Source organism: Hippopotamus amphibius, chromosome 14, assembly GCF_030028045.1.
Source record: "Hippopotamus amphibius kiboko isolate mHipAmp2 chromosome 14, mHipAmp2.hap2, whole genome shotgun sequence".
NCBI lineage: Eukaryota > Metazoa > Chordata > Mammalia > Artiodactyla > Hippopotamidae > Hippopotamus > Hippopotamus amphibius.
In genome coordinates, this window is record NC_080199.1 from 15,260,484 (window position 1) to 15,280,813 (window position 20,330).

The following is a 20,330-nucleotide window of genomic DNA, read 5'->3' on the forward strand; positions in this document are numbered from 1 at the left end:
TGATTTTAATCCTGAGCACAAGGCATTAACTGTGACTGTCCATCTGAGTCTGGTCAAGAGGCAGAGGCCAAGATAGGACACTGAGCCTTATGAAGGATCATGAGACACCAAGGAGTAGTTGCTGGAAAGGATGTAGTTCACTTCCTTTAAGGAGTTGAAAGATTATCATATCAAGAGAAATTAGATTCACTTTGTGTGGTTATAAGGGCAGAAGAAGTGGCAGAGGTTGGATGTTCTAGGAAGACAAAATTCGGTTTAATGTGAGAAAGACCTGTCTAACAGAACAGTCTGAACATGGATTGGGCTCCCCCTGTTCAAGTGAATCCCCCTTTCCTCTACCTCCCTGGAGATACTCCAGCAGGGGCCATGGGTCATTTGGGTGAAGAGTCATGGCATGGGTGTGAAGGGAATTCATCATAAGGATTTCATTTGGACACTTTTGAGAAAACTTTAATATTATAAGGCCATGAACTTGGACTCATAGCTCTGGTTACAACAGTCTATCCCAAAGCCTGATGAAGTATTCTGCAAATACATTTGTTCTCTTAATGTTTCTTAGTGTAAGTAAGTAACTGCTGAACTTTCTGATCTCACATTTTCTACACTCAGCTCATTGGTGAATAAGACTTTAGTTTTTTGACCAGCTTTGACGTTCAATTCAGTTTTTGTAGTCACTTTATGGGGAGATAGTTTTTCTTGTCTTTTTCTTGTATTTTACGCTATTTTCCAACCCTGGGTCTCTCAGACCTTAAGACTCGCACATCTGTTGACAGGTAAAGGGGTTATTTTCACCTACTGTTCATCTCTGAGTAGTCTTTTCATCTTAACAAATTGCAGTATTGCTTTCAACACTTTGTAAGACAAATCATACTTGCAGCGCTCTGAATCCTGCTATGTTAAAAAGTTGCATTTTTCCATCAAAGAAATCACAAGCATTTAAACTATGCCTTTAACATTTTTTTGATGTGTATTTCCTTATTTCTATATTGCTACTTTGGGAAGTTAAAAAATGAAAAGGGGGGGGAATGCAAAATCCATAAGAATATGTGGAAAAAATTGTCCATCTGATTTTAGTATTTCTAAAGCAGAGTTGATTTAATAATAGCCCAGTCTCTTGCCCCTCAAAGCATAATCTGGGAAACTGCCATCACCTGGCCACTTGGAAGAAATGCAGACTCTCTAGCTTCCCCCTAACACTCTGAATCAGATCCTGCATTTTAACAAGTGGACCCTCCTACAGTGCCTGGTAGACTTTCCCAGGTGACATGATGCTGCAGAACCTGGGGGTCAGAGTCATCATCTCACCCTGGTGGTTGAGCACCTGTTAGCTCACCTGGCATCGTGACTGGGTTCTTTCACCTGCATGAGCCCATTTAATCCTGAGAATCACCCTCTAAAGCAGGCATTCCTAGAGGCTCAGAAAAGTCGTTGCTGGGCCTCCAAAGGTGTCACTAAAAGACAGTTTCTGGAGTCTGTATTTCCTAAGGTTGAGACAGGAAAGTTGAGGCCCGGCCTGTGATGGCCGGGCCTGGCCAAGGGCGAAAGCCTCCAGGTGCTCTACCTCCTGGCTTGGGCACACCCGGTGTGTCCAGTGAGCCAGGTGCCCTCTGGAGGACAGCAGAGCCCATTCATCCTGGCAGCAGAATCTCAGCCCCCAGCCTCTGGTCATTCACCATCCTTTTGTGGCTTGGGTGAAGGGCCTCGGGAGGAAGTCACCTCTGACAGAGGTCAGGAAGAGCACCTAGAGGTCACATACCTCACCTGCAGGCTGGCTTCCTGAAGCCTTAATTATGAAAGAAGTTCAAGGGCCTAGATAACATATTTCTCACGAGTTGCTGCCCCAAAATAGGCTCTGTGTGTGTGCGTGTGTATGTGTGTGTAGCTTCACTTTTTTTAAATTTAATCATAAAAAGACTAGTGTCAACTGAAAAAAAAGTGTACAACCTAAAAGCTGAGAGTTATGCTTTATTCTGTGGACAAAACTGAGGACTTAAGCCCAGGACACAGCCTCTGAGATAGCTTTGAGAGACTGTTCCAAAGAGTCGAGGGGCAGGGGAGCCAGCAAAGATAGGTGTATTTGCAACAAAAACCAGGTAGTCAGAACATCAAAAAATTACTCTTAATAAAAGAAAACCAGATATCTCAAGTTAGGGAATTTACCACTTTTCTACGATATGGAAAGATGCAAGAGTCTGGGCTCCCTGAAATCATTCCTTTGATGTGCACCTCAGCTATTTGAGGCCAGTATCCTGTGTTTTCTCATCCTGAGTTTCCTCAGGGTGCACCTTCACTGGGGTGATTGCTATGCCTGATGGCTGCAACATCCTTTGTTTACTGATATGGCAGGCAGAATTTTTAGTTCACACTAGATATTTATTAGAAATTAGTTCTTATCTTCTAATCCTGTAGCCTTTAGGATATACTGTTTTCAAGGAGTCTGAGAAGGGAAATAAAATCGATCATGATTTTTAATCAGTAAGTAATATTTCTGTTTTCCTGCCTCCATCCTTCTGATCTTCTTGGATGTTTAAGAGTGAGTCTATGTTTATCACACCCAGTGCACCTCTGAAAATAAAGACTTATTCCCACGGTGGTAAACTCACAACTTGGAAATGGCAGGAATCCACAATTTCCCAAAATGTGAGGTGCTATATAAACCACTTGAGGGAAAAAATTACAGAGAGGTTATAATTATGTTTATTTAAAAAGTATCATTTAGCAAAATTAATTTTGATAACTAAAGCAAAATTAGTGTAACAGGTTTAACTTAGGTATTTTGCAACTGTTTGTTTACCAACTAAGTACTTGAAATGAGTCTTAGATGGGATGGATCTAAAAGGAGGGAGAACATTCTCAAATCCGTCAACCCTTCCAGAGACTGCCACAGGATTTTCTCCCCATTCTTTTAAAAATCATGGCTCAATTTCAACTCCCCACCCACTGCCATTTGGTGGTATTTTTGTTTCTCTTTAAGTATCACCCTGTTTTCTCTTTTTTTACCACTGACATCAGCTTATTTCGTATGAATCTATAATGTATTAAATACATATATTTTAAAATGATTGTTTTGATTTATTCATGAATTGTTTCTCTTAAAGGGCCTGTCTGGGGAAATGAGTGATTTCTCATATCCTGTTCTTGCAGGAAGAATTTTAAATCATTTCTCCAAAGACATTGGGCATATGGATGACTTGCTGCCCCTGACATTTCTTGATTTCATCCAGGTAACGTAACAGTCATGTCAGAGTTCTCCCAGGGAAAAGCAAAGTGCCTATTTTTCAAGGCCTTTTCACAGGTGATGTGTCATGTTCTCTAAAGTAAAAGGCCATGTTTGTAAGAGAAAGATGCGATTGTGATTTGGAGGCTGAGTTAACATGAGTAATACCTGGTGTAGGAGCAGCTACACAGTCATGTTAAGGTTGGTTGGAGCAGCGACATGCTTGGTGAGTGGGTCTCCCTCTGCCTTCCAGGGATCTGGTGTGGCTTCCCTTTACTGTGAGCACATTTCATAACAGAGAAGCAGTCACTTCTCATGGAAAGGTAGCCTAGATTAACTAAATTATGCATTGTATTACGACAAGGGACAAATATTTACTGCACTGTTTGTTTGTTTTGATAAAGCCAGGTGTGGTTATTTACAAAGAAAAGATAGTGATAATAAGTGAAAATAATATTTGATTAAGGATAATAAAGAGCAATTATGGAAGATACAAAGTTATGGGGGCCTGGGTTTGATCCCTGGTCAGGGAACTAGATCCCACATATGGCAACTAAAATCCCACATGCCACAACAAAGATCGAAGATCTTGTGTGCGGTAACTAGGACCAGGAGCAGCCAAATAAATAAATAAATAAAAATTTAAAAATAAATAAATACCACATGTATTTTTAGTACAGAAATAGTCTGATAATGGCATTATTTTTTATTAAAAATTATTGCCACAGACAGTTTCCAGGACTAAATATTGCCTCGTAAGTTTGTATCCTAGAGATACTAGGTTTGTAATCCCTGAAGATTTTAATGGACACTTTCACATGTAGACTCACAGAATAAAAATCAGTTATTTTCAAGACAAACCATTGAGCACAAAATATTTCAAGTTAATGTAATTTTCATACAATTTGCCAAAGTCCCAGATAACATTGAGTAAGGAGTCTTAATTATCTACAATTCTTGTCATTAAAATCATCACTTCCAAGAAGTCTTCCTGCTGGTAAAACAAGTGAAAATGAAGGTAAGATGCGAAAGTTGGATTTAGACATTTCGTTTTTTTTAAAAAAAAGTTTGGGACTGCTCTGAGCATGTGAACTTGCACACAGCTGCCCTCAGCAAAATGCTGTAATTTACTGAGGAAACCTGAATTGCATAACCTTTCTTCCCCACACATCCCTCATTCAGGAAAAAAAAATAATCATCTGCTTGACTGAGCTTAAATAACTGGCTTTTCACATCCTTTCATGGACACAAAGGGCTCATCCTGAGGCTGCTTGAGCCGCCAATGCGTAGTGGTCCCCCACCACGGGGACCACCATGGAGCGTGCCATTCCCTCCTCACCACACACAACACACATTGACTGTAGCTTTATGAAGTGAAAATGCCCAAGAAAAAGAAAATGTGAAGGAGGTGTCCTCAGTCATTTCTTTCCAGAGGAGGGAGAGGAAAAGAACAAGCTGCTGCATCTGGATATTGAGAACAAAGCAGGCCTGAGACCAGGGTATAATAGGTTGGGTCACTTGCTTTTATATAAGCAAAGAGTGGAACTGCCTTTACTTGTCTCAGTACCACTGACCCCTGCATTTCATTGTGTAGAGGTGTCAGGGAAAGTGTGTAGAAAGCATTCCAGCTTCTTTCACTGAACAATGACTTTGTCATCTTGAGATTTGTGTGCTGTGTTGACCCTCCCCCCACCCCCTCACTCAAATCCCCACTGGTGATACTTATTTTTAATATATATTTCATACTAGTCCGTTGTGAATATTTTCTTCCAGTCTGTGGCTTGCCTTTTTATATCCTTAATGAAAATCGTTTTAATTTTGATGAAGTCTAACGTGTACCCTTTTTTTCCTTTTGTAGTTCATGTTTTTGTATCCTAAGGAATCTTTGTGTATCCTTAGGAGTGTGAAGATGTTGATACTTTCCTATTGTTCTACCTTTTTAGAAACTGACGCATCTTGTGTTATTTTTTGTGTATAGAAGAGTAGAAAATGGTTGGGATTTTTTTTTTTTCTAGTTATTCTAGCCACATTTGTTAAAAACATTTTTATGCACTGAATTGGTACCTTGGTTAAAAATCATTTGACTGTACATGAGGAAGTCTGTGTCTGGATCTTTATTTTGTTCCACTGATCTATTTATCCTTATACCAATACTGCAGTCTTGGTTATTGTACATTTTAGTAAGACTTCAAATTTGGTAAAGTCCTCTAACTTTGTACGTCTTTGTCAAGATTGTTTTGATCATTATAGATTCTTTACTTTTCTGTATAAATTTTAGAAGCCTTTTCAATTTGTTGTTTTTATGTAAATTTATTTATTTATTTATTTGGCTGTGTTGGGTCTTCATTGCTGCACACGGGCTTTCTCTAGTTGCAGTGAGCGGGGGCTACTCATCATTGTGGTACACAAACTCCTCATTGTGGTGGCCTCTTTTGTTGCAGAGCATGCACTCAAGGCACGTGGGCTTCAGTAGTTGTGGCACATGGGCTCAATAGCTGTGGCTCACGGGCTCTAGAGTGCAGGCTCAACAGTTGTGGTGCACAGGCTTAGTTGTTCTGCAGCATGTGGTATCTTCCTGGGGCAGGGATCGAACCTGTGTCCCTTGCATTGGCAAGCGGATTCCTAACTACTGTGCCACCTAGGAAGTCCTCAATTTGTTTTTTAATAAAAGCCTGCTGGAATTTTTATTAATATTTTCTTTTAGCTATAGATCAATTTGAGGAGTCTGAGTCTTAACAATGTTGAATCTGCCATTATGAATATGGTACCTCTCTCCACTTATTCAGGTCTTTAATTTTAGGAATGTTTTATAAATTTCAGTATATACACCTTGCACTTCTTTGGTTAAACTTATTCCTGAATGTTTGATTTTTTTCGTTATATTATTGGATAATTTTTTTTAATACCATTTTCAACTGCTTGTTGCTAGTGTATAGAAATACAGTTGATTTATTTGTGAATTCACTTTGCATTTTCTGGTGTTGGTAGTGGTGGTTTTTAAAATTCTGTAGGATTTTGTACGTAATCGTATCAGCTGTAAAAAATGACAGTTTTACTTCTTCATTTCCAATATTTATTTTCCTTTCTAGGCTTATTTTTGTAGCTATAGCTTCCAGTATAGTGTTGAATAGAAGTGATTAGATAAGACATTCTTGTACTCTTATGGCAAAATCCTCCAATATTTTTTCATTATGAATGATGGTGAACTGTGATTTTTTAGATAGATATCTGTTATCAGATTGAAAACTTTTCCTTTAATTCCTCAATTGCCAAGAATTTTACTTTTTTTTTTTAAATCAAGAATAGATGTTGGGGGCTTCCTAGGTAGCGCAGTGGTTAAGAATCTGCCTGCCAATGCAGGGGACATGGATTCAATCCCTGCTCCAGGAAGATCCCACATGCCGTGGAGCAGCTAAGCCCGTGCGCCACAACTATTGAGCCTGTGTTCTAGAGCCTGTGAGCCACGACTGTTGAGCCCATGTACCGCAACTCCTGAAGCCCACGCGCCTAGAGCCCATGCTCTACAGCAAGAGAAGCCATGGCAGTGAGAAGCCCCCGCACCACAACAAAGAGTAGCCCCCACTCACTGCAACTAAAGAAACCCTGAACACAGCAACAAAGACCCAACACAGCCAACAAATAAATAAATAAATAAATTTATTAAAAAAAAAAGGATAGGTGTTAAATTTGGACAAATATATTTTCTACATCTCTTCAGATAATCATAGGATTATTCACCTTTATTCTTTTAATGTGAATTGTAGTGATTGGTATTTGAAGGTTAACCTTACATTCCTGGAATGAACTCTACTTGGTCATGACATAGTATCTTTTTATTTTTTTATGTGTCATTGTATGTAATTTGTTAATATTGTGTCAAGAACTTTTGTATCTGTTGTTCATGAATGATATTGGTCTGTAATTTGCTTTTCTTGAACTATTTTGTCAGCTTTTGGTATCGGAATTACGCAGGCCTCATAAAAAGACAGGAAATGTTTCCATTTTGTGATGGTCAATTTTGTGTCAACTAGGCCAGACTACATTCCTCAGTTATTCAATCAAAAGGTAATCTGTATGTTGCTGTGTAGGTATTTTGCAGATGTGATTAAAGTCCATAATCAGTTGATTTTAAGTAAGGACGATAGTTATCCTGGATAGTCTGGGTGGGCACAGTTCAGTCAGTTGAAAGGCCTTAAGAGCTAAGGCTTCCCTAAATAGAGAGAGAGTCTTCCTGTGGGTCACAGCATCAGCTCCTGCACAAGAGTTCCAGCCTGTCCTTTGTAACAGCCAGGCCTGTGGATTTGGGACTTGTCAAGCCAAGTGTGATTGTGGAGTGTTACCTTTTTTATATTGTTGGATTCAGTTTATTGGTATGTTGTTTAATGTTCCCAAGACAGTTTGGTTTATAATTTTTCTTTCTTTTAATGTCACTGTCTGGTTTTTACACCATAATGCTGTACTTAAATTTCCTGGAAGAGTTTGGCAAAACTTTCTTGCACAATGTATTTTTTTAATTAATTAATTAATTAATTTTATTGGCTGTGTTGGGTCTTTCTTTTTTGCTGTGCGCGGGCTTTCTTTTAGTTGCAGTGAGTGGGGGCTACTCTTCGTTGTGGTGCGCAGGCTCCTCATTGCCCATGGCTTTTCTTGTTGCAGAGCACGGGCTCTAGGTGCGTGGGCTTCAGTAGTTGCAGCACATGGGCTCAATAGTTGTGGCTCACGGGCTCTAAAGTGCAGGCTCATTAGTTGTGGCGCACGGGCTTAGTTGCTCCGTGGCATGTGGGATCTTCCTGGAGCAGGGATCGAACCTGTGTCCCCTGCATTGGCAGGTGGATTCTTAACCACTGCACCACCTAGGAAGCCCCACAATGTATTTTTGAAGCCCTTTTGGCCTAGTGTTTTCTATGGATTCAAATCCTATTTTTTTTTTCCTTTTTTTGGCCACACCGTCCAATTTGCAGGATCTGAGTTCCCTGACTAGGAATTGAACCTGGCATCACGGCAATGAGAGCACCAACTCCTAACCGCTGGACCACCAGGGAATTCCCCTGGATTCAAATTCTTAATTCAATATGGAATTATTCAGATTTTCTGTGTCTTTTTATGTCAGCCTTTGTATGTCATTTTTCAAGACATTTGTCTTTTGCATTAAAATGTAAAACTTTATCAACACAATATTTATTATATCCTCTTTGTTATCTCTTGTGTTATCCTCTTTTAATTCAAATTAATGGTAAATTTCCCTTGTTTTTTCTTTTTTTTTACATTTCATGGTGCTTTCAAAAAACCAGGCTTTGTGTTTGTTGATTTTTCTACTTAGAAGTTAGTTTTTTATTTCATTCATGTCTACTTTTTTCTTATTTCCATTCTTCTACATACTTTAGTTTAATATGCTGGTTTTTTTAAATTATAAGATGTAGTTTAAACTCTTGACTTTTAGCTCTTTTTTTAGTAAGACTTTGCTTTTTATTAGAGCATTTTTGCAGTTCACAACAAAATTAAGAGGAAGATATAGAGATTTCCCATGTATTCTCTGTAGCCTTTAAAAAAATGTTTTAACTGTAAATTTACCTCTAAGCACAGCTTTAGTTTGCAGCCCTCAAATTTTAATGTTAGTAGATTTTCATTTTCTTTTATGTCAAAATACTTTCTAATTTTATTGTAATTTTGAACTAGGTGATTTTTCAAGTGTATTATTGAGCTTCCAAACATTTATTAATTTTCTAGTTACTTTTTTGTTACTGATTTCTAGTTAAATCCATGTAGGTTAGAATATGCTATGTACAATTTCAGTCCCTTGAAGTTTGTTGATTCTTGCTTTAGTATAGTATATATACTATACAATATATATTGTGCTGATAAAATTTTACATGTAATTGAAAAGAATGTATTATGTAGTTATTTACTGCAGTATTGTGTATTTCTTAATAAGGTCAAGTTTGTTAATTACGTTTTCAAAATCTTCTATATCCCTATTGATTTTTATCTGCTTGTTTTATCAGTTTTTGAGGTGAGTTTAAATCTCCCACGATGAATTGCCTATTTCTCCTGAGTTTTGTCAGGTTTTCCTTTATGTATTTTGGAGCTGTGTTATTAAAGGATTATATAAATTTAGATTTTTAAAAATATCTTCCAGATAAATTGACCCTTTATTCTTATGAAATGTTTTCCTTTATTTCTAGAAATCCTTCCTAACTTCATGTTCATAGCAGTGTAGATAGATACTCTAGCTTTCTTTTGGTTAGTGTTTTTATGGGGTACCTTTTTCAACCTTTCATCTCCAGTTTCATGTGCTTTGATTTTTAAGGCATGCCTTTTAAAAGTGGTAAGTAGATGGACTCCACTCTTGAATTTTGTAATAAACTTGAACCTTGACAAAAGGTAGAAAGGAAACTTGAGCAATGAGATATGCTGAACACAAAGGAAGAAGTGCACCATGTTTCCCTAATGCTTTCTGTTGTGTTGGTTAACAAACTGTAAACCAAATACCACCATTCACTCTTCAGTGGACTTAGCTGTGACTCTCAGTTGGGAGCTAATTGAAGGATACACAGGTCCCAGAGCTGGTGTGGTTGTGAAAAGATCCAAGGCAGCCAAATGAGGGATGAAGGTGTGATTAGTGTGTCCCAAGGAAAGGACAAGTTTAGAAAAGCTTAGTCTAACGATTTGTATGATCTCATCATATAGACACACCAATGTTCTGTAATGTTCTAATTTAACAGAGTTAACGAAATTGAGTGAGATCAAAGGAAACAGAGGTGAAAAAGGAGGAATCTGGGAAACAGAGCTGATCTCTGAACCTCCTGAAACATAAAAGGTACCACATCAGCTTACGTGCAGACTCAACACTAACCCTAGGCTGGTATTAAGCTTAGGAGCTCACATTTAAAAGTCTTCCAGGTTTTCCCTTTTTCTTCTATTTATCCTATAATTGAAGGGTAATGAGTATTGTTGGATATGAATTACATTTTATTTCTTAATTCTTTCAGAGTTTCATGTAATCTCTTCAGGATTTTACTGCCTCCACAAGAATCTTGTGTTAGACAGGAGCACAATCTATGTGATAGTCATTTCATTGGAAGGTTATTTTTCAATCTCATCTGTTTCCAGAATAAATAGATAGGAGAATCTCCCCATCACTAAACAGCTTAGTGATCAAAAATGTCATCATTTTTTTTCCTTTCTAAATCACAAGGAAATCTTGCCTTGTTTTCTTGCCAAGAAGTGAATCTCACTTTGTTTGTTGCACTTAAATTATATCTTTTGCAAAGTCAATAATAGCTTAAGGCAATCTGAATGTTAATTTTACTTACCACAGCCTGAAACAGAATCCTTAAGAGTCTGACTGACCACCGAATTAAAAGCTTTGAAATTCTTTTGAGGTGTTAGCAATCTTAATGATCCTGGTTTTATTTTTTAATACTGTAAACAAATAATAAAAGTAATGTCTACTGATTAAGTGTCTTTATGATTAAATACATAATTCACATCGTGCCTAATTTGAGAGCAAGCAAGAGAGAATTCAAATAAGAACTGAGTGAGCCAAAAGTATGGATGGCATATTTATTCGCATCAAGTAAGAAGAATATATTTTTACTGATGTTTATAGGAAACATGTTCTTTGACACAAGCTTCACAGAGACTATCAGGAACAGAACTTCTTGGAATTAAATATAAAGTAACATGTAGGTAGATACCTAGGAATTCCTACAGGACTGTAAGTAATTTAGAAGTTAAATGCCAAGGAGGCAAACAGGGTCTTATATTTCAAATTGTGCTTGTGAAAGGAATATGTTAAAATCTGCAGTATTATAATACAGTGTTAATTCTATAGGCCAAGACTTCCTAGTGAAATTTTAATGTTTTTACCACCATCCAAATACAGATGTTAAACATTTAATCTACTTAACCTCATCTTGTGTCACTAGGGTTTATGTATTTATTAAAATTAGATTTTTTTTTTCCAAGTCATTTTGCTTTCTGGGCTTAGAACTCATTTTTCTTATGAAATTTTACTTTTTCTTATTTAAATAATAATTCTTAAATCGACATGTTAGTGTGTTCTATTAGTGAGCACTTTGAAGACCTTTTAATGATCAGTCTGCTTTGTGAGCTGAGCAGGCTGTTATTCCCTAATTAGCTGGGAATCTAGGACTGGTCCCCTCATGGGAGAGACCAGATAGGATCCCAAGAAACCCAACAAAATTAGAAAATGCAGACAAAAGGGAAAATATAATCCCAGTGGATTTCCTGGGATTAACTAGTGTACGAAACGTAGGTTTTGTACTTCCACTAATATCAACCCATGAATTCATGGTGCATGAAATAGAAAATATCAAATTGATCTTGCCTTTGGAATATATTGAATAATCTGGTTTGGTTTTCTTGATTCAGAGGTCCACCACGTTTTCCCTTAGTCTCCCATAAATGCTCAGTAGTTTCCTAACAGTAAGTCTTCACCAAGAAGAAGCAAAACTTGAAACAGAAAAAAGATATGGAATAAAGAAACAAATACCTCAAAAAAGGTTTACTTGCTGCCATATCCCTAAGGTTATCAATCTTTGGAAGGCCGAGACTTGGGAAGAAAATACAGAGAGGACAGAAATTGTAGTAGGCCTGAGGTTTATTGGTTATATTAATTTAAAAGTGCATCTTCAAGCAAAATAGACCTCAGATATGATTTTTGCTGTGACCAGAGAAAAGCCGCAATCCCTTTGGTACATGTGACATCATTACCACATCCAGGAAAAATAGCACCTGCTCTGGTACATCCTTGGGTAGTACTAAGCTTTTCTAGTGGTTAGAATGAGCTGCCTCTCGAGGTCCAACTTCATGAGATTCTTAAGATTCTTTGGGCCTATAAGTCTATTAATATACCATTGCTCCTCCCCTGGCTGCTTGTACCCAGAGCACACTGAAGCATGGTAATGATGGAGTTAGAGTTTATATTTTTTATATATATGAACTAGTAGGCACTTTATGTACATTATCTCATTTAATTCCAACCACTATCCTTTTATGTTGTTGGTATATCCCAGTTTTTATTAAGGTTGAGAGTAGCTATAGGGTCTTACCCTCCCTGTTAATATTCAAGCAGGTTAGCCCTAAACCCTATCTCGGCACAATACACGGCTCATGGAATTTCCACTCCAGGTGTAGGTTGTCATTCTCGGCCAACTAAAGAATTATTCTGACTTGTGAAAAAGTACCACGTACTCTCAAGTGAAAGACTTTATCCTAGAATTTTTTGTACTTATTCATGTGGAATCATAGACTTTGGATAGAATTCTCTACTGGTGTGCTCCAGATGGGTTATAAGCATATCAACATAATGATTCCCCTTATTTCTTGGGGCTTCAGGACTTGGGTCACTTGTTTCTGGGTCAACATGCTTCTTGCTGTGTACACACACTGTCTCTGTGCCATAGTGAGACAGAGGTGCAGAAGCACTGGCCATGGGAGGTGGGCCATCAGATGGGTCTGAAATCCAGTCAAATGGGGGGGAATTGTGTGTACAGCTTGGATTAGGCTCCTTGGAATTCCTGGGAATGTGGAAGCAGAAATGAGATTGCCTTCAGGGAAGGGATGTTTATCGTGCACCAGAATCTTTTGTTTCCTTCTTCAGATGTTGGCTTTTTGCTTAGATACTGTTTTTGTCTTCTACCAACTTCTGTAGAGTTTGAGACAGCTGGCAATAAAAGATTCACAAATGCATACACATAGATACATGTAAATGTAAACTCATACATTGTGTGTGTGTGTGTGTGTATGTTTTTTATAATATAATATCCAATCCACAATGAGGCTGGCTATAGTATGACCAACAAGTAGAAATAAATAATTTCTTTTAGATAAAGCCTCTTTGAATTGCTTCAGAATTTAGGGGCGTGAAATCTGAAGGACCTAACCTAACTGGCGAGCTTCTGAGAGGAACAGTTACTGGTCTTTAATGGTACCCAAGGAAAAAGCACTGGCACAACTCTGGTGGAGCCTTCCATTTTGATCTTACCTTTGCTTCCCAGGTAACCTGCCAGGCTGGGTCAGTCAAAAAAGGCCCTCACCTGGGGACGGCCAGATTATTGAAACTGGTGAATGTTGTCCAATCAAATGATATAAATCTGCTAAAAAACTGTAATTTGGATTATTTCCTAATTGACTTTTCAGCAGGTTTTTTTTCCTGACAACCAACAATGTCAAGCCAAGTGAATTTACTTAAGACTAGACATAGAAGGAGCTGGCAGGACCCTCCCAATGAGCATGAAGATGTAGCGGAGTAGGATGCAGGCAATCTGGTAGCTGTAAGAAATTGTTCAGCTGTAGGTATAATAGGAGAGAGGTCAGACAGCCCTATTTTTCTCCACTTGTGATTGGAATTTGCTGCTTCAGAATTTCATTCCTCTTCACTCTGAGTTTTATATTGACACCATGGCAGAGACTGGGAAAACAGAAAAAGCATATGGGTCTCCCTCCAGATAATGCAATTTGGCTTACAAGGGCTCCTGGCCACAGAGTTCTGGAGGTTTCCTCCTCCTCCCAGGCTCCTCCTGCCTGAAGCTGTGGCTCTGGGATTCCCTGAGTATGAACTGGTCCTATCTTTCTCTGTGGCACAAGCTGAATTCCTGGGAAAACTTAGGACAACTACCTACCTCCCAGCTTCATGTTTCTTACCTGTAAGTGGAAAGGACAGTTCTTACTTTTCTCATTCCTAAGATGGTTTTGAGGATCCTCTGAGAAAACTGACCTGGAAAAGCTGTGAAACAATAACCCACCTCTCTGTGGTACAGGCATTATCCTACTAACCCATCCCTCAGAGACGCGCTGGGGCCAGCTGCCCTGGGTGGCAAGGTGGGGAAGGCCCTGGGCTGGCGAGCATGGGATGCAGGTGCTGGTGCTGAGAGGACACAGAACAACAGGTGTTAACTCAGACAAGTATCTCAACCTCCCAGCCCTGCTCCTTTTTGGTCAAAATTTCCATCAATTGTGATTACTATCTGCAAATTATTCAAGCCACTGCTTGTAAAACCAGACTGTGAATTCAGTTGTTAGTATCTCAGAATCCTCAAAGAAATATTCATATGTTCCTCCCTGTGTTTCCCCAGTACTTCATGCTTGTACAGATCACCATGGATTTGGTGATCAGTTTACATCTGAGATTGTAAACTTCAGAAGCCTTGGCCCAGACCCTGTGAATGTGCACATCCCCACGACCCCACCCCACTTCCATAGCAGTCAGATACTAAGTGTTGATTGTCACCTGAAGATGTACACCATGATATCATACTTTTCCTGATAAAGATGGATACTTAAATCAGCATCATCCAGTGACTTGGGTTTCTATTCTACCTGCTGTCTTTTTAAACCAAGATCATTTCCTGAGATAAAATCACCACATGGGATGAAGTGCTGGTTAAGCAAGTGTTCATGGAACTCTTAGCACAGAGCCTTGCATACAGTAAACACCTGGTAAATGGCATCAGCTGTTGTTATAATCACTAGCCTTTGAAATGGACATTTTAAATACTTAGCATAATGATAGAAAATTGTCTGTATGTTGGGAACAAGCTTAAATATGTCATAATGACTCATAACCTGGGCTCTCCAGCTCCATGACTTATGCTTTGCAGTCTTGATTAAGTTGCTTTTCCTCTCCCTGTTCCTCAGTATCTCCATCTATAAAATGAGATAACACTATTACTTGATAGAGTTATTGTGAGGATCAAATGAGTTAATACATGTGAAGTATTGAATGTACAGCCCTGAACACAGTCAGCACTCAGTAAATATTAACTATGGTTAGAAAATCAAGAAAGAAAGAGGGATTTCTACTTCCAATGGTCAACATTTGAATTTTTTCCTACTTTTCTGGACACTGAATTTATAATTAACCACTTCTTTATCCCTGCATGTGTAGCTGAGGCTTCTGGATTCCTCATCTGTGATGCCTGCTTGCTCATCTCTCTAGTAACACCTACTGACTCCTGACAGTTTGGAATTCAAGTCCTACTCTGAGTCTCGAATATTCTCATCTGTGAAAAATAGTAATGCCTGCCTCCTAGGGCTACTGAGTGTATCAGAAGAGCTAATACGAGGGTGAATCAAAAATTATCCGCACTCTGGCTGTAGAATTTATAGAAGTTTTAATATAACCAGAGTGCAGATAATTTTTGATTCACCCTCTTACTTAGAAAGTTCTTAGAGTGTTTGACACCCGCAATAAATATTGTGAGGACCACCTATAATTTTATTTCTTTGGATAGGAAAGCATTGCCTGCCATTCCAACAAGACTTTCAAGGAAAGAAATTTAATCCTAACAAAACAATCAAGTTTATCTTTGAAAAGAATCCTCAACAAGGAGGCCTCTGTATCTGCCTTTGCTATTTCAGACATTTCTACTTGTGATTGGTGTGGCAAGCGTGATGGTGGCTATGATTCCTTGGATTGCGATACCCCTGGCTCCCCTTGGCATCATTTTCTTTGTTCTTCGGCAATATTTCTTAGAGACGTCAGGAGATGTCAAACGCCTGGAATGTGCAAGTGAGTACCAGGGTTCTCAGGTTGGTATGGCAATGCAGGTTGGCTTCCACCTGTGCCGTAATCAACCAGAACCCTGAAATTCTGCAGACTCTGTCTTCTGGAATTTCTCACTAGGTTAACATTAGGTAATTGAGTATTATGGCCACTGCGAGTCAGTGTGGCCCTTTAAGGCAAATGAAGCTGGTGGCAGGTCAGCTGCACTTTGCATTTTAGCACTAGGAGGACAAATGTGAGCACCCTGAGGAGAGGGACCGTTTCTGTCTAGTTCATGACATACTTCCTCACATAGAGCAGCCACTCCATAAACATTTTTCTAGAAAACAAAGTTTCATCATGTTGGAACTAATGTAGAAGGAAAATAGGGGATTTTTCTTCTCCCCAAATTATTAGAAATGACAAGGAAAGGAAAAGATTAGGAAAAGGAAAGGAGGCATCAGGAAATATATGTCGGAAGTGATATATTTGAAAAATACATTCTTTAGCATGTTCAAAGATGGCGATTAAGTTGCAGTTGTTAAATGCTTTGAAAAGATAAGTACTGTTATTTTCAGGTTTGCTTTTATCATTACCAGTATTTGGTGGGATGACACACTGTTTGTGGTCCACCCTCTCCAAAGCTGTTCATATAAATGATGCTGAAAATAATCCCCTTAGGAGGACACAGGAGGGGGAATCCATTCAGTATACATTTAGTCTATTACTCCATTCAATTTCCTAGTTTTACAATAACAGGGAACACATTTTATGATTAATTATTCTATTCTGCAGGTAACCAGAGAGGATGAAATAATTCAGAGCTTATCTCACTATTAATGTACAAACATATTTCACCAATATTAAAACAAAAATTTATAAGGAAAGTAGAATTGTTATATATATTTTTAAAAGGTATAAGGACAATCGCCAAAAAGTAAGGAAGGAAGATGTTTGTATCAGAAACCCCAACCATGGGTAGTTATTGCAAATTAATACCAACTTAACTTTCTAGAAATCAAGCCAAGAAGACAAGCACATTGATCCCATGGTTCTTCATATCTACTAAGTGGGAAAAAATCTAAATTCATCAAGACAAAGGAGTTTTTTTGTTGTGGTATTTGTGTGGTTTTTTTTTTAAATAATAAACTCTTAAGAGGCATTTATCCTCAGTATTTGTGTAAAGGATAGTGGGCGTCATCTTCATAAAAACTGTAGAAAAAATTTTCAGTCGTCAAAGAACTAGCTAAACTCTCTTCAGGTCTGCTTTTGTGAGGTGGTTGAATGGACTGTAGAGCAGTAGAGTCCAGGTGTGTGTGAGATTCTACTGATGATGTGACTTGGTAGGATGGTAGGACCTGGGGAAGCAGAAGAGGAAGTGATGAGCTCCATCCAGTCTTCTGTGTAGACAAGGCTTCAGACATTTTATGATGTAAGGCCACCCATGAATTGGAGTCATTCAACAGTCTTGTTGCAAAGCAGGTCTCTGGTACATTCAAACAGGGGCTATTCCAAGAATAGAGAACTCAGAAGTAAGCCCAAACACATATGGGCACCTTATCTTTGACAAAGGAGGCATGAATATACAATGGAAAAAAGACAGCCTCTTCAATAAGTGGTGCTGGGAAAATTGGACAGCAACATGTCAAAGAATGAAATTAGAACACTTCCTAACACCATACACAAAAATCAACTCCAAATGGATTAAAGACCTACATGTAAGGCCAGACACTATAAAACTCCTAGAGGAAAACATAGGCAGAACACTCTGTGACATCCATCAAAGCAAGATCCTTTTTGACCCACCTCCTAGAATCATGGAAATAAAATCAAGAATAAACAAATGGGACCTCATGAAACTTAAAAGCTTTTGCACAGCGAAAGAAACCATAAACAAGACTAAAAGGCAACCCTCAGAATGGGAAAAAATAATTGCCTATGAAACAACAGACAAAGGATTAACCTCCAAAATATACAAGCAGCTCATGAAGCTTAATACCAAAAAAGCAAATAACCCAATCCACAAATGGGCAGAAGACCTACATAGACATTTCTCCAAAGAAGACATACAGATGGCCAACACACACATGAAAAGATGCTCAACATCACTCATCATCAGAGAAATGCAAGTCAAAGCCACAATGAGGTATCACCTCACACCAATCAGAATGGCCATCATCACAAAATCTGGAAACAACAGGTGTTGGAGCAGGTGTGGAGAAAAGGGAACTCTCCTGCACTGTTGGTGGGACTGTAAGTTGGTACAGCCACTATGGAAAACAATTTGGAGGTTCCTTAAAAAACTACACATAGAACTACCATATGATCCAGTCATCCCACTCCTGGGCATATACCCAAAGAAAACCATAATCCCAAAAGAAACTTGTACCATAATGTTTATTGCAGCACTCTTTACAATAGCCAGGACATGGAAGCAACCTAAATGCCCATCAACAAATGAATGGATACAGAAGATGTGGCATATATATACAATGGAATATTACTCAGCTATAAAAAGGGATGAGATGGAGCTATATGTCATGAGGTGGATAGAACTACAGTCTGTCATACAGAGTGAAGTAAGTCAGAAAGAGAAGGACAAATATTGTATGCTAACTCACATATACGGAATCTAAAAATGGTACTGATGAACTCAGTGACAAGGACGCAGATACAGAGAATGGACTGGAGAACTCGAGGTTTGGGAGGGGGCGGGGGGTAAAGGGGAAGCTGAGACGAAGCAAGAGAGTAGCACAGACATATATATACTACCAACTGTAAAATAGATAGTCAGTGGGAAGTTGTATAACAAAGGGAGTCCAACTCGAGGATGGAAGATGCCTTAGAGGACTGGTGCAGGGCGGGGGCGAGGGGGACTCGAGGGGGGGGCGTCAAGGAAGGGAGGGAATACGGGGATATGGGTATAAAAACAGATGATTGAACTTGGTGTATCCCCAAAAAAATAATAATAAAAAAAAAAACAGGGGCTATTCCAGAAGGAATGCTTAACAGAGACTTTTGCCTGGAGCGGGGCTACGTCCCATTCATATGGAAGTGGAGAGAAGGGCACCTCCTAAGGCTTTTTTAAAGAAGCTCTACAGGAATTTTTCAGTGTTTGTTCTGGGAGTTTTGAAAACCTGGGCACAGCTCCTTTGGAGTATTTGGGGTTTTGGCACCCTAGTAGGCTGTGACAGTGTTAGACAATAAATTCAATCTGGACACTCCTTCCTCCACACCTCCAGGTAACTAAATATGGTGGCCAGTTGAGTAGAACTGTTTATGTTCTGTCTCTAGGTTCTGGGTCTGTGCCATAAATAATAACATTGCTGTTTTCTCTGTGCAGTAACTGACAGTGTGTCTTAAGATCACTGCTGGAGCCACCAGCAAAGAGAAAGACACTTGAATGCTGTGGCCAGAAGCATAAGCCTGCTTGCTTCACCCTTGTGCTCTGAAGGACTACTGAAGTCCCAAGGTTTCTTTTCAGATCCTCCTGCCTAGCTGCCTCTGGAGCATTAGGTTAACTTTTGACATCTTAATAACAAATCTGCAGCTGATTATATTGGGATTTTTTTGCACATTTTTGCAAAAGTGAGCATAGCAATTGTCAGTCAGGGAGCAGTGCATAAAACCAGGATGAGTTTGGTTACCTTTCCCTAGCTAACTCTATTCATTTGTCAATGCCTGAATGATGAAGCCCTATCCAAACTCCGTCTTAAAGTGTGCTGTGATTGACTAGCAATGTCTGCCATGGGCATAGCTAGGGGAGGGTTAGCATGTGTGTCAGGTATATTCAGGCCACAGATCCTCAAGTCTGCTGTTTTAAGGGGTTCTCATGCCAGATTCCCAGGGACTTTCTTCAACCTATGGTGCTTAATATGATGTGCAGAATGTTGAATGTTAGCTGAGTAAGATTTTGGAGTTTTCTAAACATAAATAACAAAGTCTGGACACACATAGGTGTCCTTAACCCTGATTATTCTCCCTCTGAGACAGTATAGCTATGATTAAAACACAGCTTTGGGAATAAGATAGAGTTGGGTCTGACACCCAGCTCTACCACTTAGGTGCCTTAATTTACTTAATCTTGGGACAGTGCTCTTACTCCTTCAGTCTCTGGGGTTTTCATTAAGACTTCTTGAGTCAATGCTTATAAAGTACTTGCTGGCCACTACCAAAGGCATAGAACCTTGAACATGAGGAAATTAACATATTAGCAACTAGCATGTCTCAGGTAGCATGAATGATAACCTACAGTAAGGCTGTCATCTTGGGGTCCTTGCACACTATTCCTTGCCCTCTCCTTTCCAGGGAAGATCTATAGTCCTTGTGGAGTATGTCCCCAGGAGTCTTCAGGATTGTGGAAAATGCAGCTGTCGATAATGTAGAATGTAGGGTTACATGTGTCTGTTACTACAGACTGACGCCATGGCTGATACATAGTCTGCTTCAGGACAGCAAGCTCAGTCTTTGTGGAAAAAAGGATATTGCATTGGGCAGCATAACACCAGAGCCTTGATATCCCCTCTCCCTCTGCACTAGTTCATTTTCTTTGCAGACTCTCCAGTTCACTCATCCTGGCAATCCTGCTCAGCCCTAAGTGGGGTT

At 39.0% G+C, this 20,330-nt stretch overlaps 1 protein-coding gene across 1 annotated transcript in view; it reads left to right on the forward strand.

Moving 5' to 3' along the window:
• LOC130835728 (ATP-binding cassette sub-family C member 4-like) overlaps positions 1-20,330 on the forward strand; it is a 145,867-nt gene that overhangs the window by 81,111 nt on the left and 44,426 nt on the right. Inside the window, exons 20-21 of the mRNA XM_057707519.1 lie at positions 3,145-3,224; positions 15,602-15,752. Of these exons, the coding sequence (XP_057563502.1) occupies positions 3,145-3,224; positions 15,602-15,752 (231 nt within the window). The remainder of the gene's footprint in view (positions 1-3,144; positions 3,225-15,601; positions 15,753-20,330) is intronic.